This window comes from Labeo rohita, chromosome 8 (genome assembly GCF_022985175.1).
Source record: "Labeo rohita strain BAU-BD-2019 chromosome 8, IGBB_LRoh.1.0, whole genome shotgun sequence".
Lineage (NCBI taxonomy): Eukaryota > Metazoa > Chordata > Actinopteri > Cypriniformes > Cyprinidae > Labeo > Labeo rohita.
The window spans coordinates 8985510-9007067 of NC_066876.1; the positions used below are offsets into that span (position 1 = coordinate 8985510).

The window sequence follows — 21558 nt, forward strand, 5'->3', positions numbered from 1 at the left end:
AATATATTACTATATTATTGTATAAATATGTACAAATAATATCATAATATAAAACAATAAACAATAAATATATATATATATATGAAATTAATTGTACATATTTTACTTATTTGTATTATATTTTTACTTATTTCTACTCTATATTTACTATAAACATTGTTATTTTAAACCTTGTTATTATTATGAATAGTTTATATGTGTGTGATATATATATAGTGTGATAATGCCTTTTTAAAACTCAGCTTTGTTATTATTATTAATAGTTTATAATATGATAGTTTATATCTATCTATCTATATATATATCTATATATATATATATATATATGGACTTAAAGTCATTTAACACAAATATTTTAATGCTAGATTGAAACCTTTATTGTAAAATGGATTGTTCCGGTCCTTGATTCTGATTGGTTGACCCACATTCAAAGCTTACAAAGATACACCTTTGTTTACTTTTGTGCGTTGATTGGCAACCTCTTCGTTGCAACCACAACTGTTTCTGAGGAACTACATTGTTGTTTGATGGAAGAATACTGTTTTTATTTATATCATTATACTTTATTTGCTCTATTTTATTTTGTGAAACCTTACTACGTATATGTAATAACCGTTTGATAAAAACAATAAGCCTCTGCTTCGCGTCGTGCCTAACAACGCCCCCTATCTGTTATAAATTCACTGTAAATCACGGCTTCTTGTATTAGAATTTTGATAGAGCTGTATTTTCATTTAGTTAAAGCACATCTGTTAAAGTTTGGTTGTGCACATTGAATCTTGAAGCCTCTTCATTCCACCGTTTATTTGTTTTAGAGATTCTGAGCTGCTCTGTTCGTCTTCAGCCATGATCTGATATACCTCTTTAGGAAAACTCATCTTCCCTCTTGACATGATGCTGTTTATTATGGCTTTGAGCGGCATGGGAGGTTTGGAGATCAGTATCTTCTGAGATTCTTTTTTTTTTTTCCAGTACTTATTGCAGGTCATTGACCGAGAAGAGGTACAGTGTTGGTGCTGAACTATCGTCAAATACCCGGTGCCAGTCTAAATGTCAGTTTTGACGTTTTTCCTTATGTAAAGCTGTAAAGTTATTGTTTTGCATTGCTCTGTGTCCACATGTTTTGGTTGTTGACTCATCTCGTGCTGTGAATGAGGGTTCTTGTTTAATTGTTTCCAGCCAGTAGCGCTGGAGAGATAAGGGTGTTGTTACATCCTGGATTGTTGCATTCACCAAATGAGCTGGTAAACAAATACTCATGCACGCATACTCTATATCTTGTAAGCTGTATTTTTTTTTTTGTTTGTTTTTTTTTTGTATGACGCACTCAGTCATTGTTTGTTTATTTTGCACTGAGTATGTAGGTATACTGACATCTAGTGGTGTGGATGTATTCTAGTGTAAGTTACTGATGCCATTGTAGAAAAGCATTTGGAGTCAGAAGAAATTGTTTTTTTTTTTTTTTTTTTTTAAGAGGGAAGAACTACCACAGTAAGTGCACATTTAAATTGCTATTCTAAATCTAAATCAGTGATGAACACATTGCCATTTTAATGCAATGAACTGAAATGAAATTCCTCATTTCTTACTCATTCTGAAACCCACATAACAGACGTAATATCTTTAAGAGACTTTTCTTTTATTTCATAGTTTTGAGCATTTTTGTCGGCTCAAACATTCTTTTGCCCCACATACATAGAATTACATACATTTAGGAGGGTTTTATGTACAGAGCTTGAAAGGTAGACTGAATTCTTAAAGATTTGATGGTTTAAAATGTATTTCATATCAATCAGTATTCATCTGACATTTCATTTTTTTGGTTTCCCTTTGCAATCTCACTTAAATAATACATTTATATCTACCACTGTACCTGATCAAAAACCTGAAAAACAAATGTACCTAAAATCCTCTTCTCATATGTCCTCTTAGCATAACATCCGAACTCCATCATCGAATATTATAGTGCTAAAGTTGCCACAACTGTCCAATCCTTGCTATTTCGATAGACTGCAATACAAGCCGTTACAGAGGAAATTCGGTGAAAGAGGAAGTGGTCTGTTTCAACTTGGTATGAGATGGCATTGTGATCAGTGCAAACAGGAAAAATTCAAAAACTACATTTTTTTGGCAAATATCACATTAAGCATAGGAAGTTGTATAATAACAACAAATCGGTGGATGTGTTCCCTCTCGGCCCACAATGTCAAAAATATATTCTACAATATGAGGTTCAGGTGCTTGCTTATGTCGTAGGCCTATAATAAAAGCAATATTGTGCGTAGAGTCCTGTACATTGCAATGGTTGGAGTGTAATGCACTTTTTTTTACAATTAAAAAAAAAAATTAAGAAAAAAATAGCAGCATTGAACATGAGCCAGCGAAACAGATAAATCAAATAAAACATGATTTTTGAATAGGGATGCATGATACAGTATATTAGTTATTGGATAATATTAGATATTTATATTTCGCATTTCTGACTTTTTATTCTCGCAATAGTGAGTTTATATCTTGCAATTCTGACTTTTCTCGCCATTCTGACTTTTTTTCTCAGAATTATGATATATAATGGAAGTTTGTCTCGCATTTCTGAGTTTTTATCTCACAATTCTGAGTTTTTTTCTCAGAATCGCGTTATACAATCTCGCAATTCTGACTATCTCGCAAATGCAAGTTTGTATCTCGCAATTCTGGCTTTTTTTCCCTTGCAATTCCGACTTTTTTCTCAGAATTGCGTGATAAACTCACAATTGTGAGAAATTAAGGCAGAATTACAAGATTTTTCTTGCAAATGCAAGTTAGTCTCGCAATTCTTACTTTTTTCTCGCAGTAGTGAGTTTATATCTTGTGATTCTGGCTTTTTTTTCAGAATTATGAGATATAAACTGCCAAATTTGACTATTTTTCTCAAAATTGTGAGATATAAACTCGCAATTCTGACTTTTTGTCCCAGAATTGCGTAATATCAACTCACAACTGCGAGAAATAAAGTCAGAATTGCGAGTTAAAAATTGCAATTCTCTTTTTCCGCAAATGTGGGTTTCTATCTCACTTTTCTGACTGTTTTTCTCATAATAACGCGTTTATATCTCAGAAATCTGACTTTTTTTTTCTCGCAATTCTTTTATCATAATTCTGACTTTTTTTCTCGCAATTCTGATATTTTCTCAGAATTGTGAGATATAAACGCGCAATTCTTACTACTTTGTCTCAGAATTACATTATATATATAACTCACAATTGCGAGAAAGAAAATCAGAATTGCAAGATAAATTGTGAGATATAAACTCATAATTCTGAGAAAAAAGGCACAATTGCAAAATGAAAACTTGCAAATCTGAGAAAAATGTCAGAATTGTGAGATGTAATCTAATATCTCGCAATTCTGACTATTTCTCTTTATTCTAACTATTCTAACATGCAATTCTGAGAAAAGTTTAAAAATGTAAGAAAATAAAAAAAAGATGTGACTTTTTTTTTAATTGCGAGATAAAAAGTAGCAATTACCTTTTTATTTTTTTAATCAGTGGCAGAAATGCTTCCATAACTTGCTCTTTTTTTTATAATTATCTGTGAAATTAACTAGCAATTTCTGAGTGAAAATTGATTCTACACCATTTTTTTTCTATTTCAGTGTAATTGTGTATACTTGATTAGTTTATCTTCAAGATTACACAATCACTGTTATTTGCAATCTAAACGTTTTATTTATTTATTTAACTGAAAGAAAATTAAATGATAATTAATAAGAGTAATTGTAATCTTTAGCAAATGTATTTTTTTTAAAACAAAATAGTGTGGAATTTCAACATCAGCTATTCAATAATCATCAGCTGTACCATGAAAATAACTATTGGTTTATTAGTATCGCCCAAAATGTTTCGTATCAGTGCATCCCTTTTTTGAGTGAGCGAAGAATTGGCCTTCCTCTCATTGTCTGTTTTCAATTTTACACAATTTACACTCAATTGCACAGCAACCAAATTCGAATGCTCCCATTCAAATCGGTGAAGCCGTCCAAACGCTCTCAAGAGTGGAGACGGGTTTTAGAGCGGGAAATCTTGTAGCTTATACTGAGTTGGCTGGACTGGGAAAAAAAAAAAAAAAAAAATCAGTGGACTGCTGAAAGTGTTTACCTGTACAACACGGGTATGCAAGCATTTTACACATTCACAGCTAAAATGTGGGGAGTAGAATAAATAATAATAATTTAGTATAGGATATTGTACAAAATCTATTTTCTTTTATATTTAAAAAACACACTGTGCTTAAAGAGTCTATTCAGAGTTACTGTGTCCATGTATTTTAAAAAAGTCCATACTCAGAACATAGCACTGAAACACATGTTGGAGGACCTACAGGTCTAATTCATTTTTTTTTTTTGCCAAACAAACCGGACCAAACCGGGCTGTGGCGGATCACGCCAGAACTCCGCGGCTTGATAGAGCGTAAGCGCTTTCGGATCTCTCCACGTTACCCTCCTCCATGAGCAGTACCAGTTCAGTCGTTCTCTCCATAGATGGGCTGTTTGTGAGTAATTTCTCTCAGCGCTTGTCTCTCTGTGGTTATATCGTTTCACTCTTTTGTCTTTCAGTTTTGGAGCTGGTTCCCCTGATGGCTTCATGGATGTTTTGCTGGGCCCTTGTGGTCTCTGCTGGGGAAGTCCAGCCAACTGTGACGTAGGTCAGTCCTTTTGCCTGCTTCTTCCTCAACGTCCTTTTCTTTCAGCCATGCCTACAGACTTTCAGCCATCCTGCCCCTGTAGATTACAGCTGGAGAAAAAAAGAAGGATCAGATTATAGTATGTATTTTTTTTCGATGTTTACTTTCTCTACTCCCAGCTAAAAGGGATAGTTTGCCAGAAAAAAGAACATTTTGTCATAATTTATTCACCCTCAAGTTGAAGAAAACAGAAGATATTTTGGTAACCAAACAGTTACAGGTCCCCATTGACTTTCATAGTAGGGAAAAATACTGTGGAAGTCAATGGAGATCAGCAACTGTTTGGATTATGATGACAGAATTTTCATTTTTGGGTGAACAATACCATTAATATGCAAATACAACTATAAGTGTTCCCCATTGAAAAAAAAAAATAGCATATGCTGGTTAGATATGTTTTGAAGCGTGGCAGCTGGTTTGAGCTGGCTTAAGCTAGTGCTTATTTTGTCATGAGCTGGTTTACAGCTGGTTATGACCTGGTTTAAGCTGGTCAAACCAGCCGCCATGGTTCAACACATACCTAACCAGCATATGTTTTTTTTTTCAACAGGTTTACATACACTCTAAAATGCTAGGTTGTTTTAACCCAACGTTGGGTCAAATATTGACTGACCCAACTGTTGGGTTAAAAATTTATTTGAAAAATTTAACCCAGCAGTTGGGTTAGTCCATATTTGACCCGACGTTGGGTTAAACAACCCAGCATTTTTACAGTGTATGTTTCTAACAGAAATTGTTTAGAAAAAGTCATTATTTATTTATTTGTGATACAAAGAAACTCACGTCACCTTCTAGGGTTACAAAACTTGCCACGTTTGGAAATTCAGAAGTAGCCTGTCTGATATTACATTTACTTAAGTGGTCAAAGCTGTGCACACCAATAGAGCCAGTATGAATGGAAACGTTGCCAAAAACACTGGCTGCATGTCTAAATGCAAATCTTGGTCTGACAGTCACTGGCTTGTAAAAGGCATTAACTTGTCAACTACTATTTGGATGGACTAGTACTGCCCCCTTCCCTTGTTGCATGCCAGTTACCAAATCTATGGTCTCTTAGCTAAAAAATATGTTGGATATGGCAGATTCCCTCCATTTAAACTAAAGGGACACAGACATTTGCTTTTGAAAATAAAGTTAGATCTAAAGCACCATTGCACACTAATATGCTGGTATGTCACATTTATATATATATATATATATATACACACACAGGGCTTTTTTTAAAAACAAAGAAATTACACTTTTATTTAGCAAGAACGCAATAAATTTATTAAAAGTGACTTTTGTGTTGTAAAAAATATCAAATATAATTTCAGATGCACATTTATTAAGAATCCTGGAAGTGTATTAGTTTCCACAAAAAAAATAAAAAATAAAATAAAATAAAACAGTACAAGTACAAGTTTTCAACATTGACAGTAATAAGAAATGTTTCTTTAGTAAATCAGCATATTAAAATGATTTCTGAAGATGCTGAAGACTGGAGTAATGATTTTCAACAGTAAAAATATTTCACAATATTACTGTTTTTACTGTTTTTTTAATCAAGTAAATGCAGCGTTAATGCGCATAGGAGATTTTTTTCAACAACATTTAAAAAAAACTTACTGACCTTTTTTGAACTTTTTTTTTTTTTTTTCCCTGTCTCTCTCTCTTTGGTCATGTCCCATCTTGCCTAGGGCAGCAAATGACTTAAGAGTGCAAACTGGTGCCCCCTCATAAAAATATGTTGCATGAAGCTTCAGGTTTATGGTTAATCTGTTGCAGATGGTAGACATTCTGCTAATTAAAATTGACTGGATCTGTGGATTCAGCAGTTTACAGCGCATATTATCCCTTACATGACCAAAGCAAGTTTTAGACCAGTCTACAACATGTCTCGATCTTATTCCACTGTCAGTCTCCACTGTGTTTCTGTAATAAAGACTGACTGGCCGAGTGACAGCTATATTCTCAGTTAAGCATCCCTCATGTCATAGTGGCCTCTTCTTAACCTCTTTACACTGCTGTAAACCCTACCTCTTCTTCTTCTCCACTATTTTCTTTTGCTTTAAATGCCTGAGATTCTGATCCTATCTCAGCTACTGTACATGTCTCCACAGGAACACATAAACAATACCCAGCATTTATGTGCTATCTGAGGGAAGAGGAAAAAACAAAATGAGAAATGTTCTGAGAGTGCCCGGCCCTCCGCTCCATCCTCAGGGGGGCAGCGTGATGGAATATAAGATGACCGGACACATTTAAAGATTCTAGGTTTAAGAAACAGCATAAAACAGTGTAAGAAATATTGTTATTGTATTGTTAATCTAATTTATTCCTGTGATGCAAAGCTGAATTTTAAGCATCATTACTCTGGTCTTCAGTGTCACATGATCCTTCAGAAATGTATGCTAATTTGATGCTCTAGAAACATTTTTGTAGTATTTGTAATGTTTTTACTGCTTAATATGTTTGTGGAAACCAGTATACACTGCTATTTAAAACCTTGCAGTAAGTAAAATATATATCGGGGTGTTTCCTCCGAGGAGGCAAGGGAAATCGTGCCTCTTTAAAAATATTGAGTGAGAAAAAATGAGTAGTACAAAAATAAAACAATGCCATTACAAAATATTTGGGAATAAATCACTTGATTTTTCTAAAGAAACATTGTCCAACAGCAGGTGAAGTTATAGCATAAGTTCACATCTCTCTCGTTTCCCATGAGCCCACTGAATTTTAACAGACCCCCTAAAGCGTGCAATGAGTTTGTTGGGGGGGTAACTGAGAATGAATGGGGGAAAGTCACGTGAGAGGAGGCAATGCCTCGATTGCGATATGATTGAAAATTACTGGTTATGTTCAGCTGTGATTGCTTCATGCGATGAATCCCACCTCTTGTGTTCATGAGTCAGTCTGAATGAACAATATAATGGCGTTAACGGGGAGACTAATTTTAAAAAAAAGTAAGTAAACAACTTACACACTTGGACATAAACACTTTGTTATGTCAAAATAAGATTTAAAATGGCATGAAAACATGATCTGTGAGTTTTTAGTGAGTAATAAGCTTGGTGAAATTTAAGTAAATCTGTGTCTGTGACCAATATTTACCAGGCTTTGATGACTGATGATCAGTCCAATTTTGTAAAGTTGCTCATTCTACTCCGCATTTAAGCATGGAAATTACCTCAAATATAAATTAATTTCATAGTTTTGCCTTTAGTTAGATCAGGTTATCAAGACATGTGGGTGCCTTAAAAAATAATAAGTGTTTATTGTGATATAACTAGTTTTATTTGTGAATGAAAAACCATTGTCAACTAAGTTACCCACTGAAAAACCGCCACTCGAAAAGGAATGGTTTGACCCATTCTCACATAATTTGCACAGTATGATGATATTTCCTCTGGAAGTATGTGGAAGAAACACTAGAAGTAATGTTCTCTCTGTTTCTCCTAATATTGGTCAAACTAGCAAACCTGTGTCAAGAGTGGATTAATTGACTGTCAACAGTGTTACACAAGTGTTATTGCTGTAAATTTTAACAAGACAATTTAACTAAAACTTACATTTTGTTTATGAAAATATATGTCTAAACATACCATATGCTCAGTAGTTCTTTGCTTCTTGAGTATAGGCCCAAAACTGTAAAACTAAGTTACCTGTCAACTGTGTTACCCAGTGAAGGTAACATGGTGGACGGTAGCAAACATAGATGGTATTTTATACACATATTCCTACAGATCACCTTTATATAGCACTTTATACAATACAGATTGTTTTAGAACAGCTGTGTAAGGTCATGTTTGGGTTTTTGAGAAACAGGAAAAAAATGTGTTTTCTTCACATTGTCAAATTCTAAATGTGCCCCTAATTATAGAATGTCCGAAATATTGTTTAATTAAATCATTACTGCCTTGAGTTGTTATTTTAAAATAAATGTAAAATGGTTAAAAAACAGTAACTTGATGGGATTCATACTTGGTTTTAAAGGGGTCATCGGGTGCTAAGTTCACTTTTACATGTTGTTTGAACATTAATGTGTGCTGGCAGTGTATGTACAAATCTACCCTATAATGATAAATATATATGCAGTGGTTTTTAATTAATTTGTAAAAATAATATTCCCTTTTTCAAATCGAGCCGTTCTCAGATGCCTGTCGTTGTGGCGTCACTGACAGAGGCCGCTCCCACGATGATTGGTTGATTTACATGAGCGTCTCACCTCAGATCAGCTGTAACAGTCTGCCCTCTCTGTTTCACTGCCAGAGCAGGGATGTAAGTTAGACAAGAATATCTCAGATTGAACGATTGAGGTGTTGTGTTGCTGGATGTAATAATGAACGTAGCGGTTGTCATTTACTCCCGACATCTGAGCTGCTGAAGATGTAGTGGATTACATTTGTTTGTGAAGGGAATGCGCTTCCCGATCTACATATATCCGTCTATGTTCACGTGAATCATTCATGATCCAGCTTCGCTTACAGCAGAAATGAGTATAAAGGTTTTTTTATGAATCTTTGCGATCTCCTTTTCTAATAATGTGCTAGTATCAAGTTTTGTGGCTAAACGCGGCTAAAATAAACCGACTCGTCTCTCCACAGAGAGAAGAGAGGGGTGGGGCGAGCAGAGGTAATTTGCATTTAAAGCAGCCTCGACCAGAATGGGATGATTTTTGCAGAGCTGATTTTGACAAGGTAAAAAGGGTGTTGTTTTACACAACCATTGAGAATTTTTAACCAAAGTATGTTATAGACTTTTCCTTAAGGCCCTGAAGAATCATATCAACTTGTGGAAAATGGGCATCCGATGGCCCCTTTAATAAATAGAATATTAATTATGTTGTTAATGTAAAATATATAAAGATTTTTTTTTTCCTTTTCTTTTTCTGATAGTGTCAGTAATGTTAATTTAACCAATAAAATGTGACTGGGATATGCATTTACATTTGACTGCACTGTTGCACTAGTTTTTTCTAGCCTTGACCAACACTATTTGCTTTGATTGACATTTGCATCAACATTCAGCCAAGGCTGATATTCCATTGCAAGATCCAAAATGGAATTATCTTCATGATTCATCGTCCATCTTGCCACATTAAACAATACATAGCCCTGTCCTTGGCCGCCGTTAGCCTCATCAGCCGGAAGGCCACTTCACCCCTAGCGGCGGAGGTCAATGGCAGCGCAGGCTTGCTTCTGTTTTGAGTTTGGCCGGTGCCTTCAGGTTAGTCTGCGAGAGGCTGTTAAGTGTGAAAAATTTGAATATTTTCCCATCTTTTCAAATGCTGTGTATTTAGTTTAAAATGTCTTTTTCTGCGTAAAGGTAGATGGTTATGTTGGCCACCATATTGGACACCGCTTTATTTGGGAAAGCGGTCCAGTGAAATGTCAGATGTAAAACATGGTCAACTTCAATGATTGATGACCTGAAAATATTTTAATCACATCTGGCCTTGCTGCCATGCCCAGAAAGGCCACCTGGAACCCGTTTTGAGTTTCTTCGTTTTTGTGATCTCGCTAAGTCAGCTCGAGCTGTTCCCTCCTGTCATGCTTCCACTGCTGTTTTTCTTACAAAGCTATTCATTAAAACAGAGAGCTTTGGGAGTTACCTGACACCATGGGGGTCAAAGGGGTCTGTTATGTTATACTTTCAAATTGGGGGTGTTCTATTCCCAGTGTAATTATTCCAATTAATCATTGAATGTATGTCATGACAAGACTGCACTTTTCTCCATTTCAATATTCATATCCGCACTATTATTATATCCCGCTGGCTGTCTCTGCTTATCAGAATTGTTTCATGGTGGCACCCCAATCATTCATCACATTCAGCTCTCTGTCAGTGTTATGGATTCATTTGTGATTACATAATAAAGAATCATAGGAACGAGGGGTATTTTTACCCTTTGGTTTCTGATGCGCTGACAGAATGTGCAGCTTCTACTTGTCTGCCGCCAATTATATCCACGTGAGGACAATGAAAAGAACAGCGCAGAATCCTAGCTGGAATTTCATTTCCATTGCACACTTGATTAAAACGCAATGTTCTTCAGACAGCCACATCATCATCAAATTTATCATCTTCCTGCCAGTTTTCCACTTTAAAAGCCCTCATTTTATATAAAAATGTACTACATTGCAATAAGGTCCCCTTGTGAAAACAAGTGCACTTGTGAATATTATTGACTTCCAAAACAAAAATTCACATATACTGTACTCACCCCCTGTCATCCATGATGTTTATGTCTTTCTTTCTTCAGTCATAAAGAATTTATGTTTTTTGAGAAAACATCTCACCATTTTTCTCCACATAATGGACTGCTATGGTGCCCCGGGTTTGAACTTCCAAAATGCAGTTTAAATGTGGCTTCAAATGATCCCAAATGCGGTTGTAAACGATCCCAGCTGAGGAAAAAAGGGTCTTATCTAGCAAAACGATCAGTTGTTTTCATTAAATAAATACAATTTAAATGCTTTTTAATCTCAAACACGTCTTATCTTGCTCTCCCTGAACAAGTATTCTGCCTTGTTCTACTATTCTACCCTAACTGTATTCTGGGACAAGACAGTTAGGATATGTCGAAAAACTCTGATCGTATTTTCTCCCTCAACTTCAAAAATCATTTCAAAATCATCCTACATTGCTGCAGAAGTACCGACCCAGTCTTTGCAAAGTGAACATGCAAAGAAGATCAAACACCCGTAACAAAAAGGTAAAACAGCGATATAGGACGATTTTAAAGTTGAGGGAAAACATTTGGGATCGTTTGAAACCGCATTTAAACTGCATTTTGGAAGTTCACACTCGGGGCACCATATCAGTCCATTATATGGGGAAAAATCCGGAAATGTTTTCCTCAAAATGGAATGACAAGGGAGTGAGTACATTATATATGAATCTTTGTTTTAGAAGTGAACTTCTCCTTCAATAATGAATGAATGAATGAATGAATGAGCGCATTTTTATAGCACTTTCATTGTGCATTGCCATACACCCAAAGCACTTTACAATCATATGGGGGGGATCTCTCCTCCACCAGTGTGCAGCATCCACTTAGATGATGCGACGGCAGCCACAGGACAAAAGCACCAGTGCGCTTACTACACACCAGCTACAGGTGGAGAGGAGAGAGTGATAGAGCCAATTCAATGAATGGGGATTGGCCATGATAGTAAAAGGCCAGAGGAGGGAATTTGGCCAGGACACCGGGGATACACTCCTACTCTTTCCAAGTGCCATGGGATTTTTAATGACCACAGACAGTCAGGACCTCGGTTTAACGTCTCATCCGAAGAACGATAATAATAATGGGGGAAAAAGCCACTTAAGTGTACTTTACTGTTTATTAACACACTTTAAGTACACTTCAAGGGTTAGTTCCCCCAAAATGAATATTCTGTTATTAATTATTCATCCCTCATGTTGTATCAGACACGTAAGACCTTTATCAATTTCAGAACACAAATTAAGATATTTTAGATAAAATCCAAGAGCTTTCTGACCCTGCATAGACAGCAACACAACTGACATGTTCAAGGCCCAGAAAGGTAGCAACGACATTGTTAAAATAGTTAATGTGACATCAGTGATTCAACCATCTTGGTGCTCCTTTGAATGTCAGAAGAAACGAGCTGTTGAATAAAGTCGTTATTTTTGTTTTCTTTGCGCACAAAAACTATTCATGTTGCTTCATATCATTACGGTTGAACCACCGATGTCACATGGACTATTTTATTGATGTCCTTACTACCTTTCTGGGCCTTGAACGTGTCAGTTGTGTTGCTGTCTATGCAGGGTCAGAAAGCTCTTAGATTTCATCAAAGATATCTTAATTTGTGTTCAGAAGATGAACGAAGGTCTTACGGTTTTAAAACAACATGAGGGTGAGTAATTATAGACACATTTGGAGTAGACGTCACAGTTACATCACTTAGTTACACAGTTACATGTGTGTTCATAGTGGTTGCAGAAAAATACTGGTAACAAATGGAGGTAAATGGGTAAAATCCATGGAATAAGAGAAAAAAACTCTTTTTGTGCCTTTTGATGTCAAAATTAGAATGCAAAAAAAAATAAATAAATGTTAGAATACAGTCATCAAGGATGGCATTTGAATTTTGAGATATAAACTCCTATTCTGAGCCGAGGGGAAAAGAGGGAATGATAAGTAGTTTTTCCGTATTAGAATTGCGAGATATAATCTTGGAATAAAGTCAGAATTTCGAAATATGAAATCAAATTTATCTTTTTTTTTTTTATATTCTTTTATTCCACGGCTCCATAGACCATTTGAAAACCATCATTTTCTGTCACCAGATAGTCTCCGGCCACAAAAACCGTTATCCCTATTTCAGATCTGTAAGACTATCCCACTATCTAACTTCAGTTTTGTGGAATAACAGTGCTTATTCATGAGTGATAAGCTCTTGTAATATGCGGAGAACATTATGAAAATTACATCTAATGAATATAATCTATAAACTTTTTAAATGTGTCTATTTTGTACCGTATCCGTGTAATTCTCTGGTTTTAAGGGCTATCTCTCCTGGGTTTTCTGCAACCATGATGCACGCAAATATTGCATTTGAAGTTACTATATTCTAAATGGATCAAACTTCACAATAAGGTCCTATTAGTTAATGTATTACTAACAATGTGCAATACAATACAGTATTTATTCATATTTTTTAGCATTAGTTAATAAAAATACAATTGTTCGTTTACGTTAGCTGTGGTCGATTAAATAATATTAACAGATGCATGGTTTTAATTTCTTAGTAAATGTTGAAATTAACAAGAATAATGAATGCTTTAGAAGTACTTTTCATTGCTGGTTCATGCTAATGATAGGTCGTGTTAATGTTAAACAAATGGAGCCTTGTTGTAAACTGTTACCAAATGTTCATTAACTAATGTTATGACAGAAACCTTTATTTGATTTCAGGCGGAATTTAATATGCTAAATGAATGACTGGTGGGAATGTGATGAAACATGTTGGTCAATGAATGATAAAAATAGCACATGAAATCTGATCTGTTCACTCAGACTAAAATGCAAACCACCTACAAAGGTTCTTGCGAAAATTCACATTCAACGTGTTTTTTTTTTTTTTTTCCTGTTCCGAATAATTAGGTAAAAAAGAGACACAGATCTTGGATATACAAACATTTTCTTTTCCCTTCCTGTCTGAAAAAGGCCTTAGACTCCTTTCTTTTCACCTCATACCATATCAAATCAAATTTTACAGCACGATTTGAAATCTAGAAAACCTTGTTTTTCCAATCCAGAATGGTAACGTAATGTCATAATGTTCTCACTCTTATGTTCATACTAAAAATGAAAACATACTAAAAATAGCCACACTAACCACACCTATAAAAACAAATAGAGTTTATAAAACATAACGCAGTCTCATATCTTGCTCTCCCTTGAGTTCCACCTTGATTTACTGCACTTAGCCCTCACTGCCCATAGTGTTTCCATTTTAGATGAATCACAGCCGTTTATTTAGCACAATACCTGTCACACACATTGCCTGAGGGAAAGTGAGGTCGCTATTGTAATAAAATGTAAACCAGGAGTGGAAAGCATGATTTATATCTGGCTACATAGAAAGGTTTAGCTTGTACTGTGGGTGGAATATCAGTATCCTGTTTAGCTTTAGCCCATTTATCAAACCTGTCTTTGGATGTCCAGAAGGCCTTTCATGTACCGTACATGGAATTCTTCTTCGAGATGCTGTATACAAGCGAAAGGAACAACAAGCTCCATTTATAATTCGGTTTCTCATGAGAAAAAACGCCTATGTTTTGCTGACAAGCATGGACGAGTGACATTGTCCAGCATCGGAGGAAAAGGCTTTCGACAAATATCAAGGAAGCGAGCGCTGTACTGGGAACTAAGTCTTGACAAGAACGGTTGACACTTTTGTTGAGCATTCCAACCAGATACGGCCTCCTTCAGAAAAAAAAAAAAAAAAAACCCTACATGATCCAATCTCAGCAAGCTGGCTCTAGTTCAGCTCAATCATCTCTTCCATCAGCTAAATTCGTGGCAATCCTGCCCGCGTTTGTTTGCTTTTTGTCACAGACACATCCATCTCTTTTGTCAAGGAAATTTGGTGTCATTAAATGTGTACATAAATGTTTGTGTAGTCATTTTGAGTAATAAGAGGTTGTATTCCGATTATGTGCTTCCATGGATGTAGTTCTGTCTCATCATTCAGCAAAATGGAGCACTTCCAAGGTTCATTTCATGCTCCAATACCAGCTGTACCAAATTTCTTATATGAACCGAAAGTCCTGTAGATCCAGCAGCATCGTAATGTGCCTGTTGTCCATCTAATTTACACAGTTTAACTGTAAATTAACTGTAAAGCCTTGAGGTTAGAGTTCAGAATGCTGATACAATTTCATCTACTTAGTCAAACCGCAGTACTGGCATGGTTGATGTAGATGTGACCACACAATCAACAAATGTTCTCACAAGTTTTATTTGCTTTTTCATTTAATCTATTACAGGCCTTTACAAGAATGGCTTGAACAAATGCAAGATGTCTTGTTCCTTAAAGACGGATGGTTTCATATACATATGTATATGTACATATTTAACATCACAGTATGATTGGATGTGGCTGGTTATGCTTGGCTGTGATTGGTTCATGCGATAAATCCCGCCTCTTGTGTTTGTGTGCATTCACATATCAGTCTGAATGAACAATATAATGCCGTTAAAGGGTAGTTTTTAGTAAATTCAAAAATAGTTAAAAGAATTATTTGAAAGAATATTAAAAGAATAGCTGAACATAAGTTCACAAATAAAATAAATTGTTTAAATTGTTAAATTGTTGAGTTATGTTGGAATAAATGTAAGATGCTTAAAAACACTAAAGTGATTCATATTTGGCCTTAATAAATAGAATGTTGGTTACATTATTATTGTAAAAATATAAAATATAATAGTTTTTTTTCTTCTTCTTCTGATTGTGCAAGTAATGTTCATTTAATCAAGAAAATGTGACTGGGAAATGAATTTACATGTGATTTTTAAAAAAAGAAAGAAAGAACCATTGAGATATCTATTCTATTCTATTCTATTCTATTCTATTCTATTCTATTCTATTTTATTGTGTATTTCAAAATAACATTTTAAAAGATATGTGACCCTGGAAAACCAGTAACAGGTAGCACGGGTATATTTGTAGCAATAGCTAAAAATACATTGTATGGATCAAAATGATTGATTTTTAGTTTATGCCAAAAATCATTAGGATATTAAGTAAAGATCACGTTTCATGAAGATATTTCGCAAATGACCTACCGTAAATGTGATTTTTGATTAGTAATATGCATTGCTAAGAACTTCATTTGAACAACTTTAAAGGTGATTTTCTCAATATTTAGATTTTTTTGCACCCTCAGATTCTAGATTTTCAAATAGTTGTATCTCGGTTAAACATCGTCCCAATAGAAAGCTTATTTATTTAGCTTTAATGTTATGTATCAATCTCAATCTCACAAAATTGACCCTTACGACTGGTTTTGTGGTCCAGGGTCACATATACCCTTATGATTAAGAGTTAAATAGGTCCAGTGTTATTTTGGACCCCATTGACTTTCACTGTGTTAACCAAACCACTGAAATGTTCTTCAGAATAACTTCTTATAGGTTTGTTTTGAAGAAAAATGTCTAAAGGAAGTCCTTAGTAATCCTATTTCAACCCCTTTAAATGTTATTAATATTTTGGTAGAAGCAAGAATATTTTTGTGCATATTTGGTCATCAAGAATGTCAGAGTTCACCTAAAAATCTTAATTCTGTCATTATTTACTTTCCTTCATGTCATTCTAAACCTGTTTGACCTTCTAAGAAGCACACTTATTTTTTAAAGATATGTCCATACGATTAAATTCAATGTGGTCCTGTATTTTTTGGACCCCGTTGACTGTCATTACATGAACCAAAACTAAACATTCTTCAGAATAAATTCTTTTGTGTTTCTCAGAAAGAAGTCGGTCATATAGGTTTTGGAACGAGGGTGAGTAAATGATAACAGAATTTAGATTCTGGGTGAACTATCCTTTTAGGTTCGTTCTGAATAAATATTTCTAAAAGCAGTGCTTAGAAATCCCATTCCAACCCAGTCAAATGTTATTTAATATTTCGGTAGCGCTGACACAAAGCTGTTTCAACATCGGTAACTGAATGACAACACTTTGAACAAATATTTCCACTCGACCCATCTGCCAATTCGGTTTCTATAGTGATTTCTCAATTTTTACTGCATCGTAGTGTAGCCGAACCGCAGAGCTGCCCTTTGACCTCCAGTGCTTTGCCCTATAGAGGCGTTCTGCATTTTTTTCCTCTGACTTTCTTTTCTGAACCGAATGAGCCTTGCTAACTGATTTGATATACAATATACCTCTGAGACATTCATCACAGGCCAAACTTTAAAAACAGACTGAAAGCCTTACAGGGCAGAACATTGAGGTTTTCACCCTCTGATTTTCAGCTTTGAAAAGTACAAACACAAAAACAACCGTGCTGGTACTTGTTTCGAAGAGCTTGCGATCGGTGTTGCATAGCGAATTTCTTTTTTAAATGAACCCTCACGGCCACGTCAGTAAGGCTTAAATATGATTTTTTTGTTTTTACCAAATCATATTTAGTATTGTACAAAAGCTATGCCCAACATGAGGTCATCCAGTGGCAGTAACAACATATTAGCCACCAATAAAACAGACATTTGCCAACCTCCAGCAATAAAATCTAGGTCAGTGTGAACGAGGCTTCGGTGTGAATGTCATCACCTCGTAAATGGCCCATAATCCAGCGCCGCTGCTGGCTATGGACTGAAAAATCGCACTGTATCATAAGCGTATAAAAAATGTGGCAAAGTGGTCTGTGAGACGGGAGCAGCTGCTCCTCTCTACTTTTGATGTGGCAGCAACTTGACTCTTGCCTCTCATGAGAAATTTGGAAATGCAGAGATATTGACTTTATTACGCAGCTGTTTTGGCAAAACGAGAGGGCTGAGCACAGCTGAGAAAGGAGCAGAAAGATCATCCACGACCAGCTATGCAAATCATGTCACCATAGATTGAATTAAACCCTGAGCCAATGACAGCTTAAACTAATTTTGGTGAGTTTATTTGCAATCCCGCTGGAGATTGAGTATCTCTCTCATGGACAATGTCTCTGCTTTAGACTTCAAACAAGAATCACCGCAAAATGTGATCCAGATCAATAGATATACACATTAGCTACTCTTTTCCGTAGCGTGTGCCTTGTTTTACAGGGAAAATAAATTAAATAACAGAATAATTCTTAAATAACAGATTTGCTTCATTTGTTTAAGATAAGACACAAGTTTTTTTTTGAAAATTGTTTCTTGAATTCGGGATGGGAGGATCGATCTTGAAGTATTTCGGTACTGATGCTGTTACTCATAAAAATATTCATCCAAAGTGTTTAATTTACAGTAAAGGTTTATTGATCATGAAAATCAATGAAAATAATAATAATCATTATTATCATGAAATGAGTACAAAACATGGCCAGTGTACAGTTATCAGTTAATATTTAAATGTTATTTTAAATTATGAAATTATGGTTATTAATTACATTGAATCCCCAGAAAACATCATAATTTCCATTTTGTCAATTTTCATAATCTCCAATTCAATTTTGAAAAAAAAAAAAAGAAAAAACCTACCAAAAATACTTATTATTGTAATTATAATAAATGTAATAATATAATATAATATAATATAATATAATATAATTATTGGTTATGCTTGAAATAAGCATAAGTAAACTAATATATCTTATATATATATATATATATATATATATATATATATATATATATATATATATATATATATATATATATATATATATATATATATATATATATATATATCTTATATATATAAACTAATATATCATATATATATATATATATATATATATATATACAAATACATAAATATATTGGCTTTGATAGTAGTTTGTATTGGGTTAAAAAACAAACAAACAAACAAACAAAAACAGTAATAATAATTGTTGTTTATACTTGAAATAAGAAACAAAACATTTGAATAAACTTTATTCAGTAATTCTATAAATATATAAACGAATATATATTTAATAAATATATAAACTAAATATCAAAGTGGACGGTATAATTTTATTCAGTAATTCAATAACTATTTAAAAATATAAACTATATACTTATTCAGTAATTCAACAATATTGACTTTGATAGTAGTTTGTATTGGGTAAAAAGAAAAAAAAAGAAGAAAACAAACAAACAAAAAAACTACCAAAAATAGTTTTTAATAATTATTGTTTATGCTTGAAATAAGAAACAAAAAACATTTAAATAAACTTTATTCAGTAATTTAATAAATATATCAACTAATATATATTTAATAAATATATAAAATAAATATCAAAAGGGACAATACTGGCTTTGATGGTACTTTGTATTAAATTCTTTTTAATAATTAAAATAAATAAATAAAATTCTTTTTTTTAAATAATTATTGTTTATGCTTGAAATAAGAAACAAAAAGTTTAAATAAACTTTATTTAGTAATTCAATAAATATATAAAAATATAAACTATATGCATATTCAGTAATACATATATAAATTAATTTATATTTAATAAATGTATAAACTAAATTTCAAAATGGACAATATTGTTTTTTTTATAGTACTTTGTATTGGGTTAAAACATACAAATTGTTTACGGTTGAAATAAGAAAAAAAAGTTTCAATTAACTTTTATAGAAATATGTATATATTTAAATAAATATATAAACTTATTTTTATAATTAACAAATTTAAAAGTTAAACATACATACTATACTAGACATAAAATATATTTCCTTTTTTATTTATTTATTTTGTTGTAAAACAAGAAATAGGTTTATACAGTTTATACAGTATAAACAGACGTATTAAACCATGTATTGAGGGCAGTGAAGTTTCTCAGCATTAAGAATTAAGCAAAATAATGACAGATAATCCTCTGCACACTATCACTTCCCTGGGGACAAGTGTACATGTGTGTAATTGTTTTATCCAGCCTTCGGGCTGCTGTCTGCAAACGCATTAAGAGTGTAAATGCGGTAAAGCCAGCAGGTGGATCAGAAGGTTTCACAGCTGGCTTTATTTATTGCCTGTATAAAATGAACACCTCTCTGCTTTAGAAAAAACAGGCCCTCCACTGAAGGAGCTCAGTTAATGTGACACGTCCTTCATATATCATGAGTTGTATTTCTTTTCTTTTACTCTCTGTTTTCCAAAGCTCTTGTTAAATGACCAGCGATTAGTGAGGTGCCTGTAATTATACAAAGTGGCCTTGTCAAGCCAGCACATTGAGGACATTTTGAAAAATTGGTGGAATTTCCTTTTTGTGGCTTGAAAAAGAGCTTTATTTGTTGCAAATGAACCATGGGAAACATTTACTCCATTGCCCCCGTTCCCCTCGCCTGCTGCATACGTGACAGGTTTGCAGAGCGTCTTAAGGTGTTGATATGGGTACGGGGCCGTACCTAGATCTTCTCTAGAAAGCAAAACCTCTCCAAGTTACAAGGAACCAACTTGTCCTCTCTCAGACATGGCTTTTACGCTCTTTTATTCCTGATGGTTTAAAAGCACCGTGTATTCGTTTCAATAACAGAATGTGACGTTGGCGGCTGCCTGAGTTATTATTCTCCCGCTGTTTGAAAGCCCTCTCCATCTCGCCTGCACGAGGAGAACTCTGATCTCAGCACGACATCCAAAACAAGCGAAACCACATCTTTCTGACACTCAGCAAATCCTTTTTCAACAGGCTGAATCATTATCCTTTTAACCCCGTGACATACCTCGTTTTTTATCCTCCAGCTCGTTCGCTCGAATCGCACTATTTTCGGCCTCCAGTTTCAACAAATTATCGTTCACGAGGCGGCGTGCAAAGTTTCAGATGACTTTTCGGAACATGCTGCTGTGATACTTCGCATGTAATAAGCTTTAATGGATCTATAATGCGATCTCCAATTCACTTGTCTGCTACTTGTAGAGTTCACAGAGTTCAGTGCTGAAGCAAAAGTGGATGTTTGCTTTCCAAAATAAAGACGTCCATATTCTGGACGTGCCAGCGCATCATTAAACACGTTCTGCATGTCGGCGGAGCCTGATGCATGTAGATGACAAGAGGTATTTTGAGATGTTTTGAAGCAATATCACGCAAGCAAGCGTGCTGTTGTTCCAAAATATTAGCTTGGTTGTGATTTGGCTGTAGACACAAGGCTGACTTGTTTATTTGATAATTAGATGTAGATGATTTTTTTCCCCTCAGAATTCTTTGAATAGAACATTCAAAGAACAGCGAATACATTCCAAAAGCTTTTGTAACTTTATACATGCCTTAGTTGTCACTTTTGATCAATTTAATGCATCCTTGCCAAATAAAGCTACTAATTTCTTAAAATCTTTTGTTTTAAAATATTTGTGTATTAAGGTTTTCAGCAGCAGAACTACTTTCAATATTAATAATAATAATAAATGTTTTTAAAGCATCAAATCAGCATATCAGAATGATTTCTGAATGATCATGTGATAGTGGAGTAGTGATGTTAAAAATTCAGCATTGCATCTCATGAATAAATTACATTTTCAAATATATTTAAATAGAAAATGGCTATTTTAAATAGTAAAAATATTTACAGTATTTTCTGTATTTTTGGTTAAATAAATACAGCCTTGGTGAGCAAAAGAGACTTTAAAAACAACTTTTAAATGGTAGTGTATATCTTATATTTTATTCATTATATATTTTTTAGCTTTATGATTC

At 34.2% G+C, this 21558-nt stretch overlaps 1 protein-coding gene across 1 annotated transcript in view; it reads right to left on the reverse strand.

Moving 5' to 3' along the window:
- Positions 1-1618: 1618 nt before the first annotated feature.
- Positions 1619-21558, reverse strand: part of adrb3a (adrenoceptor beta 3a) — a 29865-nt gene continuing 9925 nt past the window's right edge. Inside the window, exon 2 of the mRNA XM_051117517.1 lies at positions 1619-4775. Within this exon, the coding sequence (XP_050973474.1) occupies positions 4748-4775 (28 nt within the window). The 3' untranslated portion in view covers positions 1619-4747. The remainder of the gene's footprint in view (positions 4776-21558) is intronic.